The sequence below is a fragment of the Antechinus flavipes genome, chromosome 2 (assembly GCF_016432865.1).
Source record: "Antechinus flavipes isolate AdamAnt ecotype Samford, QLD, Australia chromosome 2, AdamAnt_v2, whole genome shotgun sequence".
Taxonomy (NCBI): Eukaryota; Metazoa; Chordata; class Mammalia; order Dasyuromorphia; family Dasyuridae; genus Antechinus; species Antechinus flavipes.
In genome coordinates this window covers 128,519,524-128,545,666 of record NC_067399.1, presented here as the reverse complement: position 1 = coordinate 128,545,666, position 26,143 = coordinate 128,519,524, and the positions used below count along the sequence as shown (strand labels likewise).

Below are 26,143 nucleotides of genomic sequence, written 5' to 3'. Positions count from 1 at the left end.
TCTTCATTTATAAGCTATGGAATCTTTTTTTTTTTTTTTAATTTGATCCTATTTGGTGTATGACCATAATGGATGGCTGCCATGACACAGCTTAAGGACTGGCTTATTAAAGGAGAGCAGAATAGAAGTGAACTTTCCATTATAAGGAAGATGACCTAGCAAATGGAAAGTATGTTGAGTTACATGACAGGATAGAGAGCTTTGTGATGGTATTGAAAGGAGAAAACTAAATGTAGGCTCTTTAGATTGGAGTAAAAGGAGAGGGGTTGGCAAGGGGTAAATTCAGGGCAAAGTGATACAGGAGAAATTTGATGAGGATAAAGTCTCAGAATTCTGCCTTATTTTTGTTTCCCAATGAGATGTGCAAACAAACAATTGCAAGATGATGAATCTGGAAGCATAAACATAATTGACTATGATTATATTCTTATGTAGGTATATTTTTGATGCAAAATAACTGTGACAATGAATGTGAGGTGATTTCCCACCCAGGGAATTCCTATTTTCAAGTCTGGTAAACTGACTTATCTGAGATTTTGAGCAAACCCTTCAAACCTCTCTGAGCCTCAGTTTCTCCCATCTGTCAAATGGAGATTATAAGACACCACCACCTTTTTCAGGCGCCCGAGTGAAGAATCTAGCTCTGCTGACCTAAGGAAATAACATGAGAGCCCAACTTAGTATAGCATACCGACAAAACCCATAACAGCCTCAGCAACAACTGACTGGTAGAGCCTTTCTCTCAAACCCTCACAATCCCTGTCGTGCAGAAAGTTAAAACCATTGGGAACCAACAAATTCTTTTATGGGCACAGCTATCAAAATCTGTTAAGACCATCTGTTTCTCTGGCTGTTTTTCCTTCAAGTGTTTTTCCTTCATGGGCTCTTCCCTAACAATAAAAAAAAAAGTCTATTCTAAAATAACCAAGATGCTATGACTAAGAATGCCAGAGGTACACATCCAGTTTAAGAGAGAAATTGCTTTCTAAAGAGGAATTTGGTTCATCTTGAGTGGAGAAAAAGGCAATGGCTCTACAAATATTATAGTTGCAGAAAGAAAATAACCCACCCTTTCATTAAAATGGCATCGGACAAGATTTGTATCCGTTTTCCTAATTGCTGCTGGAATTTACCACAACTGAAAGCTTAAAGCTCAGAACTGAATTTATCTAGTGAGTTATAGGGGCTAGAGAAGGATTTCTTCCAAACTATAGTAAATTCTCTTGCTGACCTTGAAGGGTGGCAGAAGTTAATTTTTTAATGTATTTTTATAATGTCCATCATTTCAGTATTTCCACTCTGTCTTTGACTTCCTTTGGCTTTAGAGAAATTCTCTCTCTCTCTCTCTCTCTCTCTCTCTCTCTCTCTCTCTCTCTCTCTCTCTCTCTCTCCCTCTCTCCCTTTTTCTTCTCTCTCCCTCTCTCTCTTTCTCCCTTTCTCCCCCTCTCCCTTCTCCCTTTTTCTTTTTCTGTCTCTGTCTCTGTGTGTGTGTTTATTACTCTGTCCTTTTTTTCCTATCTTTCTCTCTCTTGTTCTGTTTCTGGTTGTATCCATTGCTCTCTGTCTCTGTGCCTCTCTACTTCTGTGTTTTTATTTCTCTATCACTCTGTCTCTGTTTCTATCTGTCTGTGTCTGCCTGTGTGTCTATTTTTCTGTGACTATTTCTGTTGCTCTCTATCTCTGTGTCTTTCTTTTTCAGTCTCTGTCACGCTGTATTTACATCTTTTTCTGTCTGTATGTATCTTTGTCTTCTCTCTGTGTTTCTGTCTCTTTCTATTTGTCTCCTCTCCTTTGAGAAAAAGATATGAAGCAGTCAGTTTGAGTCTTAATGATCTGCTTGAAACAATATCCATCAATTCATTGCTCTACCTAACTACCTTGCTCTTAAGACAATGCTAATCTTGACCCACAAAAAGAGATGGGAAGCTCTACATGCCTGCATTCTCCTTGGATTTCCCACAACCTCTAGAGATCGTTCTCCCCTTACACAATATGGAGCAGAACTTCATAAGCATCCTCCCCTACAGCCACCCCCTCGGTCCCATTCTTTGAATCATTTCAGATTCCCTAGCAGGGAATTTCTACTCACTATCAGATATGTCAATGCCATCACATTTTATATTTCTCTCACCTGGCTTCACCTTGATTGATGGACATGTAAATCTCCCAAGAATTCTCTTCAGGGATAGCTCCATGTGGTATGAGTAAGCTCACCCCTAAAACAGAATAAGGTCAAAGGTTATCTCTAGATCGATCAATTATGTGAAAGTTTGTGGAAATGTTGCTGGCATTCAACTAACAAATAAAACAGACATTCATTATATTTCAAAATTTTGTAAGTGAACACAAAGATCTATACTACCAGAAGAAAGTAGTATTAAAAAGAGTTACAGAGAAAGGGGAAAGCTTAAGGGGAAAAAAAAAAAACCAGAAGACTTCTGTTGAAAATAAATGTTTGGGGGCAGCTAAGTGGTGCAGTGGATAGAACACCAGCCCTGAAGTCAGGAGGACCTGAGTTCAAATCTGGTCTCAGACACTTAACACTTCCCAGCTTGGGCAAGTCATAACCTCAAATGCCTCAGCAAAAAAGCTAAATAAATAAATAAATGTTTGTATTTGCTTCTTTTTATAAGAACAGTTAAAGCCACTAGGCCAGTGGCATGAAACTGAAAAAAAAAAAAAAAAAGGGCTACCAAGTGTTGAATTAGAAAACCACATGTTAACATTATCTGTTTTTTTTTTTTTTTTTTTTTTTTTTTTACTCATTGCATCAAAATTCCTTAATTTCCTTTTAATCTGGTTCCCCTGCACTATAGAGTATTGTAGACCACAGTGCTCCCTGTGATGGCATGTTTGACATATTTGTTATAATCATGCACCACAGAACATATCAAGGTGGAGAAGGAGTCAGCTCATTAACCTCCATAAATAAAGTCTGTTTATAGGAAGTTCCATGTCCATTCAATATTTGAACTCCTCAGCTAAAATAGCCAAGAATTTGATCTATGATAAAACTATTGAAGCTTTGCTAAAAACTGTGCTAAAATGATCATCTAATTTAGGAACACTAGAATGGGTGTACTAGTAAGAAGCAATTTATATGTTCGATGGAAGATTCAACTCTTTCAAACAATTTGTTTTAAAAAAAAGCATTGGATGCGATTATAATCTAAGACAGTCATATTTTGGGGCAGAAACATATCTCTTTACTACCAAGAGTCTTCCATCAAAACCATATGGCTTTGAAATCCATAATATATTTATCTTAGAATTAAAATGACAATAATGGACAATAGAAAAATATAGGTTGGGCCCAAGGCAAAAAGATCACTTTCCTGCAAGAAGCGGTAGAGAAGACATGATTGAGGATGTGTATAACTGCAAAAGAAGGTTGGTTACCTGAATAATGGGAAGAGAAGCCAGTAAATGAACAAGTCAAGTAGGACATTGATAATTACATCATGCTAATGGACAAAACAAAACTCTTTAGTAAACTGGGTAGATCCTCTTGGTTGCTATACAGGAAGCCATGGACAAGAATGCACAGAGCAAGAAGGCATATGGGATGATGAAGAAAAGAGAGGTGGTCATCAGCATTAAAAAGGAAGCATCATCTAAGCATACATGTATATACATAGCTCCTGCCACGTATTATTCAGTAACCATGCATTTCTTCAAAAAAATCATGTCTAATCTCATGCTATGAGAAGTTTTCTTGGATTTAGTCACAGAAATCAGTATGGGCAATGATAACTACCATTGTTTAAGTTCATATTTAGTATTTTGCATGTTCTTTTCTTATTTTTTCTTGGATACTTTAAACAAAAATTTAGCCTCAGCCAAGAAATAAAAGTATTTACTCCTTAACTACTAGTCAATTCAATGACAAATGGAAAATTCAAGAATCCTCACCATGGTAAAATAATACAATGCCAGGATAAACTGTATAAGGCACGAATTCAATTCCCATATTATGTAATATTTCAGTTTTCCTCCCTTCTTGTCCTGGATGCTCTAAAGTAAATCTTCTCCCACAGCCAAGATATAAGAGACTGGGAAGGGCAGGGCTTCTCTTTAAAGTACTGTCTCATTTATAAGAAGAAATGAACTGGTTATACATTAAAAACAACTTTACACAATAAAACCTCATAGCAACTTCTTTTCCTCCTTGAATAATGTAGCTCTTACCTTTCATTCCATTAGAAGCAAGGCAACAGCACAAAAAAGCTTTCAGGTTGGTGATTATAATTTAAATCCAGAGATGGCAGCCTTTGCTAATACACTCCTATCGGGCTGTTAGCCACTGTATAGTCATGCAATCTGAGATTCATTGCAAAACAAGTTATTTGCGATTCATATTTATGAGTATTATTCAGTAACATGCTAGTTATCATCAGTACCTTTCACTGGCACTAAGAATGAGGAACATTTAAATCTTGCTTACATCTTCCTGACAGAGAGATCCATTTATAAACCAGATTTTAATGTCAACAGTGTCAAGAACTATAATTGCTATAGTTAGGTGACTGATTTTGACTTCCTCTTTCCCTGTCCTACTTTTCTTTAAATGCAGTTGCCAAAAAAAAAATGTCCTTCATCAAGTCATATCTCCTGTTGTTATATAGAGAGTAAAATACTTAAGGTAGAGACATGGCCACAGACATTTGCTCCCTTCCATTTAGGTTGACCTAGAATTCTTCATGTAATATATTCTTTAGAGTTGTTTTTTTATCCTTTAACTCTCCCTAACAACAAGGCAGCTCAGTCTATGGTGTTCTGAAAAGATATCCCTATTATCTATAGATGGTTGGTTTATTATGTCAGTGCACATGTAGCAGTCCCTTGACTGGACAATAAGATATGGAATTCTCCATGGAAAGACCTGGTTCTGGGATTTGCTTTTCTTTTAGATCATTGGAGATTCCAGGCAGATTCTTGGTACAAAAAAGGAATATCAGCATGTCAGCATTTACATGAGGAAGGACTATATGCAGAAAGAACCTAATATCTTGTTTCATTATGCTAGATACTGCTATTTTATAATCTATTGTAAATTTGCTTTTTAGACATAACTAAAGGCTCAGTGAGAAAGGCATAACCAGTGAAGACTCTTTTTTCTAGCAAAACTTCTCATATGCAGGAAAAACAAAACCAAAATAAAACATGATATATACCCCACAGGATTCTCTATACTGGACTTCTCATAATTGATAAGGCTATCTTTTCTTGAATAACAAAGAGAAAACTTTTACAAAGTTACATAATTCCTAGCTTAAAAATGGAGTGTGTTTATATTCACCCTGAAATTCTGCCTGAATTTATGGACCTTAAAGAGAATTTTGAGTATCTCAGATTTATCTCAATAATTATCTCAATTTTACAACTGAGAGTCAACACAAAGTAGTGGATAGAGCCATAAACTTGAATACAGGGATTCTGTGATCAAAAGCACTACAAACATTTGGTAGATATATAGACATCTGAAAGTTTTAATACTCTCAGATAGTTGTTATCCTCACTTTTAAGGACAGAAATTTAGGAATAGTTTAAATGATCAAGATGCATTAATTCTTTTTAAATCTATAAGATAAATAAAATAGTAAGAATAGGATGAAAATTTTTATTTCAAACTAAAATGCCTCCTTTTAATTATTTGTATTTATATTACATTTATATCATAGTAAAATTATTCTTTAAAAACCACATCCCTTAACATGCCTGATTCTTATATTAAAACTAGAATGAACATATTTGTACAATTTGGATTTTTTGAGGAAAATACTATATAACTGTGTTATGATTACTTTCTTTCAGCCTCTTTTTCCATCCTACTAAATGCACCAGTTTTTTTATGATGTGAATGAAGTCAATAGAATATAGAATTCTTTCTGTAGAAAGAAAAGAAAAGGGACATTATACGAAGTTTAGCCTTATTTCTTTTTCTCTTCTTTTTCTTTTCTTTTTTTTTTTTAAGCAGGCAATTAGGGTTGTGGCTGCCCTGGGTCATACAACTAGTAAGTTGCTGAGGCTGGATTTGAATTCCTGACAGTAGAACCAGTTCACTGTGCTACCTTGTTGCCCCTGTTTTATTTTTTAAAGCACCAATTGATAAGTTGATGTTTAAGTCTCCTTAAAGAAGTTTCTATTACCAATGTCATTCTATCATGTTCTGATAAGGGAAGCACATCTTTCCCATAAACATTTCTCTCTTCCCTCACCCCAATATATAAGAACATACATTTAAATAGCTCTTTAAAATAAAAAAAAATCATTATTAGGTGGCCCTACCCAAAATCATCAAAGAAAATATTCTTAAGTGCATTTTGAATGAAAACTTCCACAAAGAATCAGATTGTCTTAACTTTATTCTTTTTGAGATCTATGATTTTATTAATATTGGTATTCTGTTCAATGTCTTAGAGGAGTATCCTTTTTTTTAACCTATGGATTATTATGACAAAATGGTAGCCAGCTTTCTAGAACTTAAGCCTCTCTCTGCACTTAACCAAGTTGATCTTTTAAAGACAAAAATACCATCTGTACTAAAAACTCTTTTAACTTCTTCGGACTTTTGAATGTTTGTGATCAATTGATATGGCCTTCAATGACCCAAGATGTTCTCTTTGCTACTTTAAGTTCTAAGAGAAAATCTTCAAAGAAAGAATATTTAGATAGCCTTTGGTTTAAAAAAATAACAATAACCTAAAAATCAACATTTCCATTTCATAATTTTGCATAGCAAATACTTTCCAAAATGTGAGGCCTTTTAATGATGAAAAGGGTGAAAAAACTCCATTTGTGTATTGAATTGCATTGGTTTCTTTCTTTACTTCTTTAGCATCTCAGAGAATATTTCAATCACTGTGACATTGTGGTTAGTGTTAGACATAATGTCAGAAAGATGGGTTCAGTGGGTATCTTAGACACAGGCCACTACAAATAAGTCATTTAACCTCTCTAATTTTCCTTTTCCCTACTGGAAAAAGAAGAATTACAATACATGTAATATCTACTTCATAGAATGATGTAAAGTTAAAATGTATGGGCAAATACTTTGCAAACTATAAAGTGCTGTTTAAATGTCATTTATTTTCATTTCTGTTTTCAAAATACTGTCTTTTGAGCTTCCTTTCCCTTTCCTTCTTCTTGTCCAAACTATTCTTTTTGAATCATATCTTTTATATGTGTAAGTACCAAGTGTCTTGTTAAACATTTTGAAAATACTCCTTCCATTTAGTGAAAATAATTTGAAATCAAATTATTGTCTCAAGTGACTATCTGAGAAAAAAATCATTGGACTCCAAAGGTGTCCAATTAGTTGTTCTAGTGGCAAAAAAAGTCAGTCCTGTTATAAATTTCATTTCACAAGATTAAATACCTGATGCAAAAAATTCAAGCAAACAAAAAACAAATAAAACAAAACAGTATATTTTCACATTAGTTTCTGAGAAATCTACCACAGGAAGGTAAGTCTAATGGCCTCTATTTGATGCTAACTTGGTGCTTAATAACACTTTTAGTTTGAGTGAACTCTCCTTTCAGCAGTTAATAAAGCCATTGTTTTAGCCAAAGAATCAAGAAAAAGTTCTAACTCCCTCTGATTGTCTACTTGGATCTTAGACTTCTAGCATGTGGCTTAAGCCAGTGAAGAAAGTATCAACTGTTATAGTATTTATCTCAACTTAGAAGTCTCAAAATATTTAACATTTTAAAAGTTTATCATTCAAACCAACAAACCTATCAACAAAAAAACCAAATTATTCTAACAAAGGGAGCCCCAGAAACTAAGACTTTTTCCTGAATAGTTTTACAATGAATCCCTTTTTGTACTTAATAGATGCGATATCATAGCAGGTTGCTGGATACCTGGTTAGTTTATTATATTAGCTATTGATCAAATTAGACTTTGAATGTTGTGTAATTGAATTACCTAGAAGTATAAATTACCCTGAATTATAATTTAGTTAACTATTAGCTAGGTGGTTCAGTAAATAGAATTTGGGGCCTGAAGTCAGTTCAAATATACACTTGCTAGCTATGTGATTTTGTGCATATTATTAACCTCTGATTAGTTCAGTTTTCTGGTTTGTAAAATGGGTATAATAATAGCATCTATCTACCAGCATTGTTGTGAGAATTAAATGAAACATTTTTTACAAGGAATTTATGTTTTATTTCCCCCTCAAAAAAAAATTGGGGAAATTTGCTTTCTGTCCTATGCAGTTTTCTTTTAAGAATTTCTTGAATTGTATCTCTAAACAAAACAGGATTTTTAAAGCTCACTGTGTTTCAAATGTAGCTGCTTGACTATGATTGTAACTCCACATCACTCTGGCTTTCATTGAATGTCCAATAAGAGCCCCCAGCCTAGTCTCTGAGTTTAGATTATGATGATTTAGAATAAGAATAAGAAATTATTATTATTATTTCCTGTTGTGGCCCCAAACTCTGAGGGTCTGCCCTTCCCAGATTGATATTTTTGCAATGTTTTAATGGAAATCTTATGTCTCAATTCTTATTTAGCTCTTAGTAATTGCACTGTTGTTGTGTTAGACAAACTAAGACCTGGGAAAGATCTAAGTTTAGAAAGAAATTACATTGGACCATTTTCAATAATGTTGGCTTTTGTCTTGCCAGTGGACTTTAATGACTTTGGAGGATAGAGTGAGGTGATGTTTCTGCTCCTCTTCAAAAATAAAGTATGATCAGAAAAACCCTGGCAAGACTGCATGAAGTGACCAGGACCAGGAAAATATTGTACAGAGTTATAGTCAAATTATGTGATAATAAGCTATGATAGACCTGATTCTTCTCAGCAATGAGGGGATTGAAGACAAGTCTAATAGATTTGGGATGGGAAATGCCATCTGCTTCCACAAAAAAAGAACTATGGAAATTGAATGTAGATCAAAGCATAATATTTTCTTTTTTTTGTTTTATTTGCTTTTTTCTCTCATGTTTTTTTTCCTTTTTGATCTAATTTTTTTTGCACCACATGACAAATATGGAAACATGTTTAAAAAGATTTGCATTTATTTAACCTATATCAGATTGCTTACTGTCTTGGATAGGGCAGAAGTAAGAGAGGGAGAGAGAAAAAAATTGGAACACAAAATATTACAAAAATGAATGTTGAAAATTATCTTTACATATGTAGAAAAATAAAATACTATTGAGGGAAAAAAAGAATAAAGGATGAACAAGACATAAGTGGTGCTGTATAAATGCTTCTTTCCTTCTCTCCTTCCTATTATTTCCATCTTTGAGTATTAGAGAAAGATTCTCTTTGCACTTGCTTCCAGTACCCTAGGAAGTGAAATTGAAAAAATGTTTAAATTCTAGAGATCCTTTACAGTCCCCAGTTTCAATTGTTAATCTAATTATCCATAAGCTTCCTTCCTTGTGTTTGTATTCAAGCACTAAGTCAAACTAAGTGATTAAAATGGCCATTTATTGGGTATGTTACAGTAGGGGTTCCTTTAGCCTAATGGATTAGATTAGATGGTACTTCTGACTCTCAAATTCTTTGATTTTGTGATTCTTTAATTCTGGAATAGCAGGAGCTATAACTCTAATCTTAGTTTTGCTGCTAACTCAAATGGACTCTTTGTGACTCTATAGTTTTGTTTTAAAAAAAATAATAATAACCTCAACCATAGCAATACTTATTATTGATATAGTGTTTTAAGGAACAAAAGGTGTTTGAAATTATCTCATTTGAGCCTCATAGCAGCCTCTCAACGTAGGTTCAAATATTACTCTAATTTTATAGATGAAGAAGTTTGGATCTAGAAAGAATAATTGACTTGACTATGGCCATACAACTATTTAATTTTTTAGTAATGTTTGGACCCCGAATCTTCAAGATTTCACCTGTGACATTTGTTGTACTGGTCACATTATATGAGACAATCAACTTGGGCTCTTGGGATCTCACTATGATCTTGTCCCACAATATATATAATGAATAGAATGCTAAAATCACAACGCACCTGTATTTGGCATCACTAAGCGCCCTCCCAGATGGCCAAAAACACCAGTGGTCCTCAGCTCGGTTCGAGTGGGAAGAGATGAGAGATTCTGGATGTAGGGGGTTTTATTCCTGGGATGTATTGTATTAAAACCTCTGGTATTCCCATGGGGAAATGTCCCAGAGTGGGTCTTGCTATGGTACTCTGCTCGTTCTGATACTCCCAGGGAAACCATGAAGGAGCTCTGGACTTTGACCTTGATATCCGACAATGGGTTAAAGAGGGAAGACTCTGTCATGAGTTCCTTGTCCAACGGGTCCTGTAAGCAGATGGGCCCACTGTAGGTACGGCTCACTGTCAGGTCAGGTTGCATGGAGGAATTCAATAGCAGCGAGTTGCCTGGCAAGAGAAAATTGATCTGTCATTCTGAAACCACAAGACTTTTCCCTTACCACATTACATTTGTCTCTACTAAATCTGCACAAACCTTACACATCCAGCAGTTCCTTCCAACAGATCAAGCTACTCACATTCATTCTGAGTGATTGGAGAAGTTTGGTCATTAGAGATCAGAGACTTTGAAAAAAAAAAGAGAATTGTCTCTCTCAATAAGAACTTCCAAAATGTGTGGGTGGGTGGGTGTCTGTGGGTGGAACAAGTACTTCTGGCTCTCTTTCAAGCCAATAATTCAGGTAATATTATTGTTATTATTTTAACTGGAGAGAAAAAAATGAAAATAAAAAGGATTTTTAAAAACCCAGCTCCAGGAGGAAAATAACATCTGTTCTTTTAAAATGGCAAGAGATGACAGAGCATGAGATTTGGCAGAGTTGTTTACAACTCAAAGCTTCATCAGTTCCAAGGCAATCAACAGGGATGTTGGGACACGGTAAGAATTGGGTGCAGAAATGTAACCATGTGTGACCAGATCAGGATTGGGGCAGATAACATCAGATTTAGCTAGATTCTCAAAATTCAGTTCCAGAGAGCTGTGCTGGTTTATTAATGAATAAGGTGTGAAAATGCACTAGATATTGCCAAGATGAACTCATGCATCTCAAGAAGGGGAATAATGACATCCCCAAAAGCTTAGATGTCTTTATTTCTGCCTCAAAAAATGTTCAAAGCCATCCTTTCAAAAAGGAAATAAAAGAAAGAGAAATGTGAAGGAGGAAGAAAGGAATGAAGGAAAAAGAAAGAGAAAGCAAGAAATAAAGAGAAAAAAACAAGAAAAAGAAAGAAAAGAAGAGAAGAGAAAAGAAAAGAAAAGGGACAGAGAAAGGGAAGGAGAGAGGGAGATGGGGTGGGGGAAGAATGCAAGGGAAGGAACAGAAAGGAAGGGAAAAGGAAGAAGTAAGGAGAGAAAGAAATTGGAAACTGTCATCCATACCAGTTCAAGAATGTTTTCAAAGCCAATTAGTAAAAGGAAGTGCTGTGATACTGTTTTGTGATGTAGTAATTTCATGTATTAGTAAATAACAAAATAACCCTTCCTCCCTGTTCCCAACCTCTCCCACAATACTGTTTCCAGTCCGTCAATGTGACATCTTAAATTGAAACAGAGATCGCATTAAACAATTTTCCTTTGGGGCCTGACAAAATTCTTCAAAGCAGGATATTTTGAAAATGCTGCAATTCCAGGACAAAGTATATCAGCTTCTAATGTGTTTTCCCTCTTTCTGTCTTCTATTGTCATAATTTGTCTGAAAGCCAGCAGGACACCCACAACCCTGACTTCTTTCACCTCTTGTTCTGATGCTCTTAGAAACCAGAATCACAGAGGAATTTGAGCTAAATGAGATGAAACAATGTTGTAGATCTAAAGCTTGCTTGATGCTTCCCTTCTTCTGCTTGAGGCTGTTGTGGCACTTGGGCCCTGCCCAGGAGTCCATCTCAAACACAAACTTGTTTGGGTGAATAGATGTTGGAGCCTTGTTTTTTCTCAGTGCCTTTATAGACAAGGAGAAACTAATAGCTGACCACAGTCTGGAGAAAGTTGGTCCCAGTCTGAAAGGAGTAGCCTCCAGCTCTGGAGCTCTGGTGCTCTCAGTGTTTCTAGCTTTATTATTATTTTTTACCTGAATCGTCAGAACTTCAAAAGTTCATTTTTGGTTTTGTTTTCAAGTAGTTGGTCTAATGAATGACTTGCTCTGAGGAAAGGAAATACTGACTTCTTTTCTTCAGTTCACACAACACTGAAATGGAAGATAACTTTGGCTTCAGATGGAAATGGTCTGTTATGTGATGCTATCTGCTAAAGAGAATTAATTGACAACTTGTCTTCAGTCCAGCAAGGGATAGTTCACTAGGTTACACTTATCATCTCTCCCAAAAAGCTATTTATCTTTAGCCTCTGGGCTCTTATATTTTATTTAAGCCTTTTCACTTTTCACCTGCCAGGGACCATCATCACAGCATACACCAATGACAGAAGAATGGTGTCCTTTTTTTCCACAAGTGGAATTTGAAATTATCTACACACTTATGCGGATGACAGTGGGAAAGTGATTAATAAAATTTTTAGAAAACTGCATTTTAAAATAATTTTCAAGTGCACATAAACATCAACTCTGGCAGCCTAATGAGGTGGTAAGGTCACAGATTTGGAGGTTTGAAGATCTGGCTTTGAATTCCAGTTCTACTGCTTATTAAGTGTATGAACCTGGCCAAATTAATTGGGCCATAATGAACACAACTGAGACTTTACTTCCTATGACTCTCACTGAAGTATACTTTCCCCTCAGTTTTCTTAGGTGTGAAATAAAAGGATTGGAATTTACTTCTTAAGCTCTGAAATCTGTGAAACAAAACATTTTTTCAAAAGTCATAATTTACAGAAGAGGTACAATGCTATTGTTTTGTGTGTTGATGGACTTAGGTTTTGAAATGGCTTTGAAATATTAAAAAAAAAAAAACTTTAATTTAAAATATTCATTATAAAATCAAATGCCTGCAAGAGCCAAGATGTGAAATTTGAAACACACTTCATTGCAAAAAATTTCATAAAATACAGTGTGGTGAAATAAATGAACCCTCTTTTCAATCCGATATGATTTTCCTGCTTAACATCCCAGTATGCCCTGGGTTTCCTCCAAACACCTGTCTTTGCTCAGTCTCTGCCAGGTAATTTGCACCCTCATGGGATCATAAAATTTAAAATTGGAAGAGATCTTAAAGATAATCTAGTTGATCTTCCTTATTTTAATGATGAGGAAAGAATGTCAAAGAGGAACAGTAACTCATCCAAAATCATCCAGGTAGTAAATATCACGATTCAAGCTTAAAACCTTCCAGTCTAATTCTACTACTACTACCATGCTGCCTTCTTTTGCTTATCCTGTGTAACAAACACTTGGCACTCAGAAGAAGATGATGATACTGAAGAAGAAGGCAAAATGTCATGTCCTTGAGAAAGAGATGTTGTTATCCTAACATAACATATATGTGTATTTATACATGTCTAATGTATTATTATTCTAAAATGTGTATATACACATAAATGTATATATTTGTATAAAGACTGTTTGATGCTTTTCTTCTCTTTCTTGTGGCTATTAAAGCAATTAGACTCTATCCACGAGTCCCTCTCAAAGATAAATTCATTTTGATGAATAGAAGTTGAAACTTGCTTTTGCTCAATACATTTGTAGGGAAAGAGAAATGAGTGAACATGTATGTATATATGTGTATACATGTACATGTGAGTATGCTTTATTCTTAAGTGCTCCATCAATTCCAGCTTTGACTCAGAGGAAAGAAAATAAATGGTGTTCTGCTTTGGATATAATTAGTATTTTGCTTCAATAAAATTGATTTTCTTTTACTTGCCAAAGAAAAGAAAAAAAAAAGGGAAAATATGTTTTGCTGATTTGGAGATAGTTGAGAGTTTGTTATGATTGAAGATTCTACTTCTTCCATGAGGAAATGACCCATCACAAGATTTGTAAAGTCCACTCACTGGCTTGATGTCACCTTAGACATTAGGCCTATGGCTTGAAAATTTGAATATATTAATGAGGTTGGAGAAGTGGATTTGTGATTTCATTGGTATAGGGAGCTCCCTAAGAGAGAAAATTGTTTTTTTTTTTTAATGAATGTGATCATCTTTATCTTCATCTTAAAGCCTTAAAGAATTGTGCAGAGAACTAAAAGATTAAGTGAGCTTTTCTTTGGTTTTGTTTATTTTATTTTATTTTATTTTATTTTTTTATTCAGGATCACCCAGATAGTTTGTGTCAGCAACAGAACTTAAACCTGGATCTTTCTGGCTTTGAGGCTGGCTCTCTGTCCACTATAACCTATGCTGCTCCCAAAGAAGCTTTTTAGAAGCCAAAATTGCAAAATGAGAAATTAACAAATGAGTAAGTTGGTCATGGCTCCGTATTTCTTCATTCTTGGCAGCAAGTTCACAATTTTGCATGCTTGTACGGTGCAGAGGACACTAAAGCATGCTTATGGCAGGAGCCTGGTCTCCTAATAGATGTTGACAATTTGGTGGCCACTCTCAGTCCCAACAGCTATATTCACACCAGAGCAATAACGTAATCCGAGGCTCTTGTGAGAACATAGACTCTGGCTCTGAGGAGGACTTGTCAGGAAGGCCCCCGTCGCTGACCTTGACGGACTGTTTTGAAGTTGAAGGTCTGGAAGCCACCTGTCAGTGCAGAGGAGTCAATGACGTCCACGCCGTAGTCACTCTGGCTCCGTCTGTAAAGGGTCACTCCAACAACCAGAACTGCCACAGCGATGACTGCTGCTCCCAATCCTGAGTAGAGAGCGATGTCACTGGCATTCTCGATGCCTGAAAGGAGAAAAAGACAAACCCTCTATTGGCACATGAACAGAGAAGGGAACCCAGAAAGAAATAAAGGGAAAGCTGACTTCTGACCCTGCTCATTGGTGAAGAAAATGCAGGAAGGATGAGGAAAAGCCCGAGCTTACCATGCTTAGGTGAAATCAAATAACTATCAATGGAAACACATTTTTTAAGGGAGGGCTTATTCGAAAGAATGTGCCATGGAATTCTTTTCCTTTGTACAAAAAAAAAAAAAAAAATCTCTTTGTCGTACAGATAATAATCCCCTTATTATTTGCCTTTCTAAAGCTGTCATACCTCTGTGACCCTGGGCAAATCAAATGTCATTCAGTGAAACTCAGTTTCCTTATAGATAAAATGGGAATGCTGGAATAAATTGATCAAATAGCTCTTCCAGCTCTAAATATTTTGATTTTAAAATATCCTTATGCTATATTTTCTTGTACTGGAGTGGGAAAGAGATGGAAAAGACTATGTCTGCGTACAGATACACATCTCTATCTAGACATGTATATGTTTGCATGTATATAAATGTATGTATGTATGTATTAAATTAGTGTGAAGGGTCACAGGAAAATTACATCATATCCTTGGAGAAGAAGATAATATGTAATATATGAGTTAAAAAGGATAGGATTCAGAATTAGAAGGTTTCTTAATGACCACTGTCTAACCCTCTCATTTTATAAATGGTCCCAAAGTAGGAAGTGACCTGGTAAATGTCCAGATTTCCTGATTCCAAATCTACTATTTGTTTTTCTTTTCTCCTTTTATCCAGCCCCTTCCCCCATCTTCCCCTTTCCTTCTCTCTCCCGCTCCCCCCCCCCCAAGGAATACACAGAATATCCATTTATTGCTATGACTGTAACTACTGAGCTAGAAGATGAAACATCCATTCCCCCATTGTGCCAACAACTACTACCCTAAATCCTTCAGGCTTAGTAGGCCATTGAAATTTGACCTCAGCTCACAAACTATAACAATTACTTTTGTGCTAGAATCCTTCAGCTTGAGAGGATATTGAAGCTTTCAGCTCAAGGCACAACCATTGCTTTTATTTGAGAATATCAGCAAAGCTATATATCTTTTGATGACTCAGAGGATCACAGATTTACAGTTGGAAGGAACTTAAGGGAGTCATCCACTCTGACCCCCTCATTTTAAGGATAACAAAGCTATGTCTTCAAGAGGTGACCTGTCCAAGGTCACACCAGGAGGAATTGATAGAGCTGCAATGCAAACCCAGGTAATCAACTCCAGATCAAATATTTGTTTTCACTGGGCCACGCAATTTCGTGAACAAACTGATATCACTAGAAAAATTATCAAAGGACTTCTCCATTTTAACTAGAGTTCATGGCTTATTTTACAAGTGTAAACTGTAAAAGAGATAGTTGAGATAATGTATTTCCTATTATCTCCTAGGGTAAAGGTGAGATATTCTGTAAAGCAAGCCAAAAACATCATAAGGCTTTAGATTGAAACTACAGGTATTTTGTTTCTTTCTTCCTCTCCATCCCCCCCAAAAGTTTAGAGTCTCTCTATGCCTTTACTAGACTAGATTCTTAGTTTTTTTGGGTGTGTGCCATTGACCTCTCTTCTACTCTGGTAAAGTATATGAATTTCTTCTCGGAATTAAAAAAAAAAAAACATCAATTATAGCTTGGTAAAATAAAGATATACATCTATACATATATGTTAGTGTATACATACATAATGTACACACACATACACACACACATTTCCCATTTAAATCTGTAGATACCCCCCCCCCAAAAAAAAAAGTATCTGCAAACACTTTGGATATTTCTTTGGAACCCAGATTAAGAACCCCTGCTCTAGATCAACTACAGAGTTTTGTTCCATTTTAAAACAGATCCAAAATGGCCCTTGAAATCCAACATACCTGATTTACTTACTCTGGACTATGGGCTCTGAAAGTAGACATAATCTTGGGAGGTGTATGGAAATATAAGGAGGTAAGTGCCACCTAACTACATAATTAATCTTCTTACAGATTACTTGGTAAGTAGACTTAATAAGGCCAAAAGTAATTACCATATCACCCAAAGTCTGGCTCAGTGGATAAAATAAACCCATCGTATATTTACCTTGTAATTGTATGCCACTTACTATGCATTTTACTGCACCCTAATATGGTACTTATGTTATCAAATGAGCAGCACTTAGCACACAAGTAAAGTGAATTTATTTTAAACAAAGTCAGTGGACTGTAAAATAAGGTGTTACCAAATTAAGAGTGAATTCAAGCAGAACTAGTTCAGTCATAGGGCAATAAACATGAGGGGGGGAAAGGAGGAAGAGAAAGAAAAGAAAAGAAAACGAGGACACTATACTCTATAATGTATGTAATTATAGAGTATATATAGCAAAGTATTTAAAGAGAACAGGAGTTATGGGGCGGTGGCCTGTTTGGTGCTTTTTCCACCCAAAATAGTATAAAAGGGTGAAGGCAGTAGGAGAGAGGGGTGAGGATGGGGCTCCTTTAGTCTTGTCAAAGTATAGGATTGCAAAACAAAGTAATCTGAAGTACAAACATGCAGGAAACCTGGTTCATGGGTCTTAAATTTGGAAGGGACTTTATTGAACATGTAGAGCAGAGGTGTCAAACATGGCCAGGGACAGCCCACAACACTCCAGAGAATGGCCTGAACAAGATTAAAATGTAATTTGGAAATATGTACTAAAATAAATTAAAATATAGTAAAACATAATTGTAAATGTTTGTTTTTTCTAGGTCAAATTGTGGTTTGCAAGTATCCTTATGCTTGGTTTGGTGCCTCCGCTACCCCCAGTTTTATTTGAGTTTGCTAACACTTATTAAGAGCAACTCCTTCATTTTATGGAAGAAAAAAACAGGGCCCAAAAAAGAAAGAGTAAATGATTTTCTCAAAGTCACACAGGAAAGAAGAACAAAGATTGGAATCTATGTCCTTTGACTGAAGAACCAAGTCTCTTCATTTTTCTCTTTTGCCCCTTATTTATATATCTTAGTACCTCAGAAACATCACAAGGTCAGTCTTGGCAAAGTCTGTGAACAATTTTCCCCTGTTCCTGTTCCCTATCTTTTGCTTCTCCCCCTCTTCTCAAAGCTATGCCCTCTGGAAGAAGAGGACAAGGACGTAGGAAACAAAACACGTTAAGAGCTGTGAACTGACTGAAAAACTGACACACCAAGCCAGGGGCTGAGGACTGATAAGGGCAATTCAATGGAAACACATTTGTCAGATTTCCCCCCCTCATTCTGCCTTCCAAATCCTTGGGTACTGCTGACTCATGATGCTGACACCCTCTGAGAGGCTATATGCAGGGATAACACAGCTGGGTCACAGCTGAAAGCATATTGACAACCAGCCCTGGTGAATGCAGCTGAGATGTCTAAGAGGAAAATTCAAAAGGAACTTTTGGCTTCCCAAGTATCAAGGCAGGACTGGCAATAAAGGATTATCAGAGTTAAAAGGTGCTTACTTATTGGCGTCAATAGCACTGGCAGAACCAGCCAAGGGACAGAGGCAGCTTTTGTCTGACTGTCTTTAATGCCCCGACTTTGTACCCACAGTATTCATGCTTCCTTTATCCTCTGGAGTCCACCTTCTTCCCAGATTAGACAAAAGCTGCTTCTGACATTGAGGCAATGGACAAAAATGCAGAATGAGATATAGATTTTGAACATGGTTAGTTTGGGAATTTGTTTTGCTAGATTATACATATGTGTTACAAAGGTTAAAAATTTTTTTTTTGTTTCTTTTTCCAGTTGGGGGAGTGGAAAAAATGGACAATGGATGATTGCTAAATGAAAAGAGTGAAACAAATAATATTAATAGTTTTTTAAAGGGGAAAAATAAAGGACTTCTAAACTCATTTACTTTGAGATGCAGATGATTGGTAAGGATTGAAATATTAGTTTTTGTGAGATTTTATTATTTTTTTTGAAGAATAAAAAAGATAATTTCATTTATGGCATAAGAATGTAGTCAGTTGAAAGATAGTTTGGGGACAGAAACTCTGGAAATATATCTACATAGACCACAGTTTGTTCCAAAGGCTGACCCTGCCACCATCCATCAAAACTTGAAGTCATAACATCAAACCAAACTGAATCTTTCACATAGCAATGATTCATTGTCTCATGATACTGTAATAATAGCTATCATTTACATGGTACTTGAATTTTGCAAAGTGCTGTATTTCCAAACAATTCTGTGAGTTTAGTGCTATTATTATCACTCTTCTCAGGGTTTAAATTATAAGGCTGGGAGAGATTTGCCCAGGGTCACACAACTACTAAATGTCTGATGTGGGATTTGAATTTAAGTCTTCTTGCCTCCTAATTCAGCCCTCTTACCCACTTACCTATCAGGCTGCTTTGGAAAAAAAAAAAAAAAGGTTATGAAGCTACAAGAAACCATGATGTATGAAGGCAATGAGGTGGTATAGTGAATAGAGCATTGGCCCTGCAGTCAGAGGGATCTGAGTTCAAATCTAGCCTCCAATACTTACTAGCTATGTGACCCTAGACAGGTCACTTAACTCTGATTGTCTCAAAAAAAGAAAAGAAAAAGACAGAAACAATCCATGACATAAGTGGTAGTAATCTTCATGACTTTCTATGATCAAAATAAAATATGTTACTTGGTGATTTGTCTGGTGACTAAAGTTTATCCCTATTTAGCCAGAAACATATTCTATCAAAAGCCAGTAGAAAGACTACATTAGTGAGAATTTCTTACAAATATGATAATGACAATAACAATGATGACACTGAAAATGATAACAGAGTCATCTTATCTAGATTAACCCTGCAAATTTGGGGGGCTCCTTTAGTAAGATTATCTTTTAGAAACACTTTAGTTTTTAGTTTTTAGAAACTTTTAGTATTTAAAAGTTAGAAGGGATTTCAGCAGCCATCTGGTCAATGCATATAGGAAAGGAATACCCACCACAATAGTGTAATTTGCAAGGGGTAATCCAGACTATTTCCAAAGAAGGAGAACCTGCCTTCATTAAAGAAAGCCTTTTTCATTTTGGTATATTTCTAATTTTTAGACATTTTCCCCTTATTACTAGAATAAATTTTCTTCCTTGAAGTTTCCACTCACTACTATTCTTGATTTTGCCTCTGAGGCCAAACAGAAGCAGTCTCCATAGGACAGCCTCTACAGGATACTACTTGAAGACAATGTTCATGTTTTTCCTGTCTTCTCTTCATCTGACTTAACATGCTGATTTCTTTCAACTAACCTTCATATATGGAAAAGTATTTAGTAAAGAACTAATGCTTTCCTCTAAATACTGTAATCATCATATTCCTAAAGTTTATAGATATTATAGGCCAAAAAGAGTCTGGGAATCATTGTTGACCATTTTGTTTCTCATAAATGTCCACGGGAAGCAAATATAATTTCTTTCTGCCTTCATTTCTTCAGGGATAAAATGACCTTTTTTTATTATTGAATATTAGTGATTATACCAAATGTATTACTATGTCACCTAGTATCTAGTGTAGCAGCTGAAGTAAAAGAACCATATATTTACCTTGTAATTTCCTACTTCTGATGTATTTTGCTGGACCCCCATTTGGTACTTATGGAAAGGATAATACTCAGTAAACAAGGAAAGTATTTACTAATCTTTAAATGAAATCAGTAAATGAGTAATCTTACATAATGTTGGATCTATATTTAGAAAAATAAATTATCAATAACAGAAAAACAAAAAACCTACACAATAATTATATAATTACAAAAGTTGATCTCTCTTCTATTTGGGGCCCCATTTCCTCATATGAAAAAGAAAAGACATTCTGTCCCAATTAGGCTGAGAAAACTTCTAATATTCAATATAGGTTAAAACCTTCTTTTCCTTGTCCTTAATATCTGAGATGGTTATACCATGTATTTAGAGGAGAATCATTGAGAGGACTGGAGATTTGGCACCAGTACCTATGAGGAAAATGCAGTATTATTGGGTTAGCAGAACCTAAGTCATTTATTCTGGTGGGAGAAAAGGATGACCTATTAAGGATCTCCAAAATGCAAGCAAGGCAAAGGAGTGAAAAAAGAACCTGGGCCAGAAATACTAGATTTAAATCCTGGCTAATAAGATTATATATATATGTATGCTACAAGAACAAAGAATGACTAAACTAGTCTGAACATATCATTTTATAGGTGAGGAAAAAAAAGAACACGACCTGCCCAAAACCCTGAGGTAGGAAGTGGTAGAATTCAAACTCAAGTCCAACAGTCTTTCTGTTATTTTATGTTGTAACCATGAGTAGTTTACCTTATGTTGCTGGACTTCCTTGTTTTCTTATCTATAAAATGTGCTGATTAGACACCATAAAGGCTTATTATACAGAAGACTGAAAGCTCATATTTGTGGGTGAGAGTGCTGCTAACATTAACAATAACAGTGAAAAAAATGATAAGCATGGAAATAGGGATTGCAAAGCAGGACCTGAAAGAATGTGGCCTTTCACTATTAGTAGTGAATAGTCCCTACTTTGGTTAAATATAATAAATATCTTTTCTATTGTGGACATTATTAAAAACTAAAAATCCATTACTAAGGGAAAAGTTTTACATCTTCTAATTTAAAGTATATGTAAAAAACTAATATTGATTACTAAGGGTTCGGGCTAAAGCAGGTATACTTATCACTATGGAAAGGGGAATGAGGGCAAAGCATATTGTGTTGAGTTATTTTATTTACAACGTGTGTCTAAATCAAGCAAATCTCTTTACTTCTCTGGGCCCAAGTTTGTGTTGATATAGACCCTAGAGACCATCTAATCTAACCTTTTTTTTTTTTTTTTTTTTTTTTTTTAATGTATGACTAAACAGAGGCAGAGGTAGATTTTGATTTATCCAGGGAATGCGGAGAGTGAAAGTCAGATGAGGAATTTGAACCCAGATTCTCTAACTCATTATCCAGAGCACTTTCTGTTGCATTCCTTCACCTGTTCAATGAAATTATATTAGATCTCTTCTAAGATCCTTGCTGACTCACCATCATGACCTCTAATTACTACTTCCACTCTCCAAATTCTACACCACTGTATTGACAAATATGACAACTTTTTCTGCCATAAAACAATATGGTGCAGTGGATAGAACGTTAATCTTCAAGTCAAGGCATGTGTTTGAATTCTCCTCTGCTATTAACAACCTTTTTTTTTTTTTTTGCTTTTGCTTATTGATCTAATATCACTGGACTTATGTTCTTTGTGTGTAAAATGATCTCTAAAGAATATTAGTACTGGGAGGTGATGCAGTGGATCACCTGAAGTCAGGAGGACCTGAATTCAAAACTGGTCTCAGATACTTAACACTTCTTAGCCGTGTGACCCTGGGAAAGTCACTTAACCCCAATTGCCTCAGGGGAACAAAAAAGAAATCAAGAATATTAGCACTAAATTTATGACCTTAGGTTCATGTTCAGTTATTCAAAATGATTGATATTACCTTCTAAAGACAGAACAAATAACAAACTTTTCCATTTCTTTTATCTTTCATTATTTACTTTTTTAGCCATATTCCAAATTTAGGGACAATTTAGTGTGTAATAGATTTATAAATGTTATCTATTGCCTCAAACATGCTTCCAAACATGTTGTAAAAATAGAAATGTCTTTCTGTGTGCAGAGGATCTTTAGAAGTGCCCTTCAGAAATGCAGCCTTCTCTTCTATCTTTTCCAACATACACAAAGAGCTTGATTACTGCATTTCCCCCTGCCCCCAAAGCAAAGATGATATGTGGGTGGTTAAAAAAGGCAGTGAGGTACTCAGGTATCCACATGATAAATATTTACTAAAAGGGATGGAGGAAGAAAGCCAAAAAGACAAAGAACAGCCAGCTGTCACCCCAGAGATGAAGGGAATAAGGTAGCTCAATGGTAGTTAGGACAAAAGCAATTCGGCAGCAGCAGAAACACTTTGTAAGAGAGGGCTTGGGCCAAAATGCTTAATGCTGTGCCTGAGGATGTTATAACTGAATTTTCTTTATGTGTATTTCTGATTTTTTTCACCAATTACTTCATTCATGTCATCCTTCCTGCAGTTAGTTTTTCTGGGAAAAAAAATAATAATTGAACTAGTTAGCAGGGAGATGACTGGCTTCTGTCACCCAAGTGACACAGGGCCCTTTAAGGAGCTAGCAGGATGCCTTGTCTGACGAACTCCCTGTGTACTTCCAGTTTCAACAGGGGGTTGTCATTGGACTCGTGTGGGTCAAACAGGGTCATCCATCACATTGGGCCCTGTTATATAACAAAAAGTCCTTCCCTTAGGGAAGTGGGAGCTGAATTAAAGTAAGGCTACATGTTGCTGAGTTATTTTATTCAGTGAATGTGAATAGTTTTCTTCCCTAGGGTGATTATTCTAAATAGGCCGATAACCAGGAGTACACACAGCCCTTTGGGAGACAGCTTCTTGTGACTCAGAAAAGAAGTCCAACCTCTGCAAAAAGTCATTTCTTAGCCCAGTTTTGGGGGTGAGTAACGCCTGCCATTCCAAACCAGCCATATTTTACTGCACCTCCTGACATTGTTACACAACATTTATTGAAAGCACATTTGATGGTAATGAAGTTTCTATTAACTATGATTAAATCTCATAAAGCACCTGAAGATAATTTAAGATGTGCAGAGGCAGAAAATGAAACATTCGGTTTAGTACATTAGGAAACGTAATTGATTAAATTATCTCATTTACAATAAGTGCTTTCATGAGCTACGCAGTGCACATATTTCCCCCAGTTTGTCATTACAGTTTGCTCACAGATCACATAAGATTTGACTTTACTTTTCTGTTTTAGACTTCCTAGCAAATCGATGCTGGGCCCTTCTCTGTCCTCCGAGGTGTTCATCGTGCAAGATTCTGACGGATGTTTCTTGTCTGTTAAGGGTTTTAGAGGACCAAGTGTTTGGCTATTTATAGGAACAGGTTGTTTCTCAATTATCTTCATAATTGACTTTGATTTTGCATCAGCAATAATTCACAGCATCTGAAGCCAAGCCTTGCTTCCATAGAAGGGCCATGGACCAGTACTCTTAACCCATTGCAGCTTCAAGAATCTTGCCTGGATCCCTTGAGAAGCCTTTTGCAGTCACATTGTTTTTGTGCATATTTTATTTTTAGAAAATCACAAATTAAAATAGTTTAAAATGCCTCTGTTTCAATATCTAGCAATTAACCATGATGCTTAGGAGTGAGAACTCCAAGCGGAAGCTAATTCAAGCAGTCCCCGAGGACTAGGAATAGTTACTGTGGGGTTTAGAGCTAGAAGTACAGATGTAACCAAATTAGAATGGCACAGGACATACAAACTAAGCATGAAATTATTTTTAAAAACAAAACAAACACATCCCCTAAGTAACTCTCATGTTGGCTTCTGCACTGATGCTCATGATGTTTAATGTGCACTACACCTGCACCAGCAGATGGCATCTACAGTGCCCAGCAGGAGGTGAGCTGTCCCTTGCTCTGATATTTGAACAGGATGTATATAAGCCTGGTTACAGGGTCAAATCCTGGCTCTTCTCACACACAAAGGAAGGCACAAAACAGACGACCTTTGGAGAGAGGGGGAAAACAGTAACAACCTTTTGTAACAGTTTAAAACTAAATTTATACATCTGTAACCTCAGGAAGTCAATTTCATTTTTCCAGACCTCAGTTTCCTCCCCTGTAAAACAATAGGGTTAGTCTAATTAAATACTAAAGTCTTTTCTAGTTCTAAATTTACCACCCTCTATAAGTGGCCACCAAAATTGAGTTTCCTCAAGAGAAGTATTTGATGATATCTATCGTCTAGGATGTGCTCCCCAAGGAATATCTTAAGAAATACTATAATGGAAAGAGCACTAGACTTTAAGACAGGAGATCTGGGCTTAATACCAGTTGTGACACTTATTATCTGAGTGACATTGAGCCAGTTAAATGTGTTTTCTGGGACTTATTTTCCTTATTAGTTAAATGAAAGGCTTGGAAGAAATATTAATTAGTTTTATATTTCTATAAAAGTAAAGATATACTTGGGTAATATCAAGCAATATAGTAAAGCAAAATAAAAGATTTTTTTCTGTACTGCTTTCACCTAACTACCAGCATTCTTCTTATCTCTCTGGGTCATATCCTCCACTTCACCCCAAAGTATATCTCTTATATATGTAGAACCACAGACTCATTTTTGGGAGGAATATTGTTGATATAAATTGATAGGGTGATATTTATATCTTTTCAAAGCTCTTTTGAAGACTGAAAATAATTAGAAGTTCAAAGGAGCAAAAATCTTTAATGTTGGGATTTCAGCCCATAGAGGAAGATGTTACTGGGCAATTTGTGTGTTTTCTCTGTTCTTTTAATTATATCATATAGATAGGATCCAGTCCTGTGGAGGTCCTTATTATGTCTAATTCCACCTAAAGTCAAAGTCTACAGCAGTCTAAGTGCCATTTCTATTATTCTTCTTTGAGTATAGCTTAATTGCATGCAAACAATGGGTACTATTTTCCTACTATACTTGCTAATAATAATAATACTAAAAACAACAATGATCATATCTACTAATATGTTTAATGTTTTAAAATTTTCCTCCTGGCATCCCTGAATAGTAAATAGTATGGTAATTATTCCCATTCTGCAGATTAGCGTACTGATGCTGTTAGATGTCAAATTCCAGCTATTCCCATCCATACCATCTTTTTCCCTCCCTCCTGACTTCCCCAATATCAACCCTGAACTTCATATTTATTTTCAGACTCATAGTTAAACTTCTGCTTTATTATTTTAGATACCAGAGTCCATGCCAATTCTTGGCTATTTTCTCACCATGTTTCCAACAATTTGACCATTAACATCATCCTTCAATTCCAACCCCACCCTAACCCTGTCATACTGTGGAGCTACTACCTAGGTTTCCTATTTCTGATATGGAAGTTTTTACCTGACTTAGATTAGGACCTGAGTGATGTCATGCCATACTGATCTCAATTCCAGATATGTGTTATCTTCCTTCATTAGAATGCAAAATCTTTAAGGAGAACTTGCTGTGTTTTCATTATCTTTGTTCTTCTTTTCTTTTGTTTTATCTTTAAATCTCTAGATTAAATGTTCTATCTAATTAGATAAGTTACTTATCATTGGTAACATAGCTATTGTCTGAGCAAGGATTCAAATTCAAGACTTTTGATTACAAAAACTACAATTTTTGTTCACTCCATGATCTTACTCCTTTCTTCCTCCACCAAACTCTAGGACTTGGTTCACTGTCAGCACTTTTTTGTCTGAATCCAGCTTCCCTACTACTCCAGTAAGAGATTTTTCTTTTTTAG

General features: G+C 35.7%; 1 protein-coding gene across 1 annotated transcript in view; it reads right to left on the bottom strand.

Moving 5' to 3' along the window:
- Positions 1-26,143, bottom strand: part of UNC5D (unc-5 netrin receptor D) — a 790,136-nt gene that overhangs the window by 87,818 nt on the left and 676,175 nt on the right. The window contains exons 9-11 of the mRNA XM_051975504.1: positions 14,587-14,772; positions 9,993-10,370; positions 2,132-2,216 (exon numbers count right to left, since the gene is read on the bottom strand). Coding sequence (XP_051831464.1) covers positions 2,132-2,216; positions 9,993-10,370; positions 14,587-14,772 — 649 coding nt within the window. The remainder of the gene's footprint in view (positions 1-2,131; positions 2,217-9,992; positions 10,371-14,586; positions 14,773-26,143) is intronic.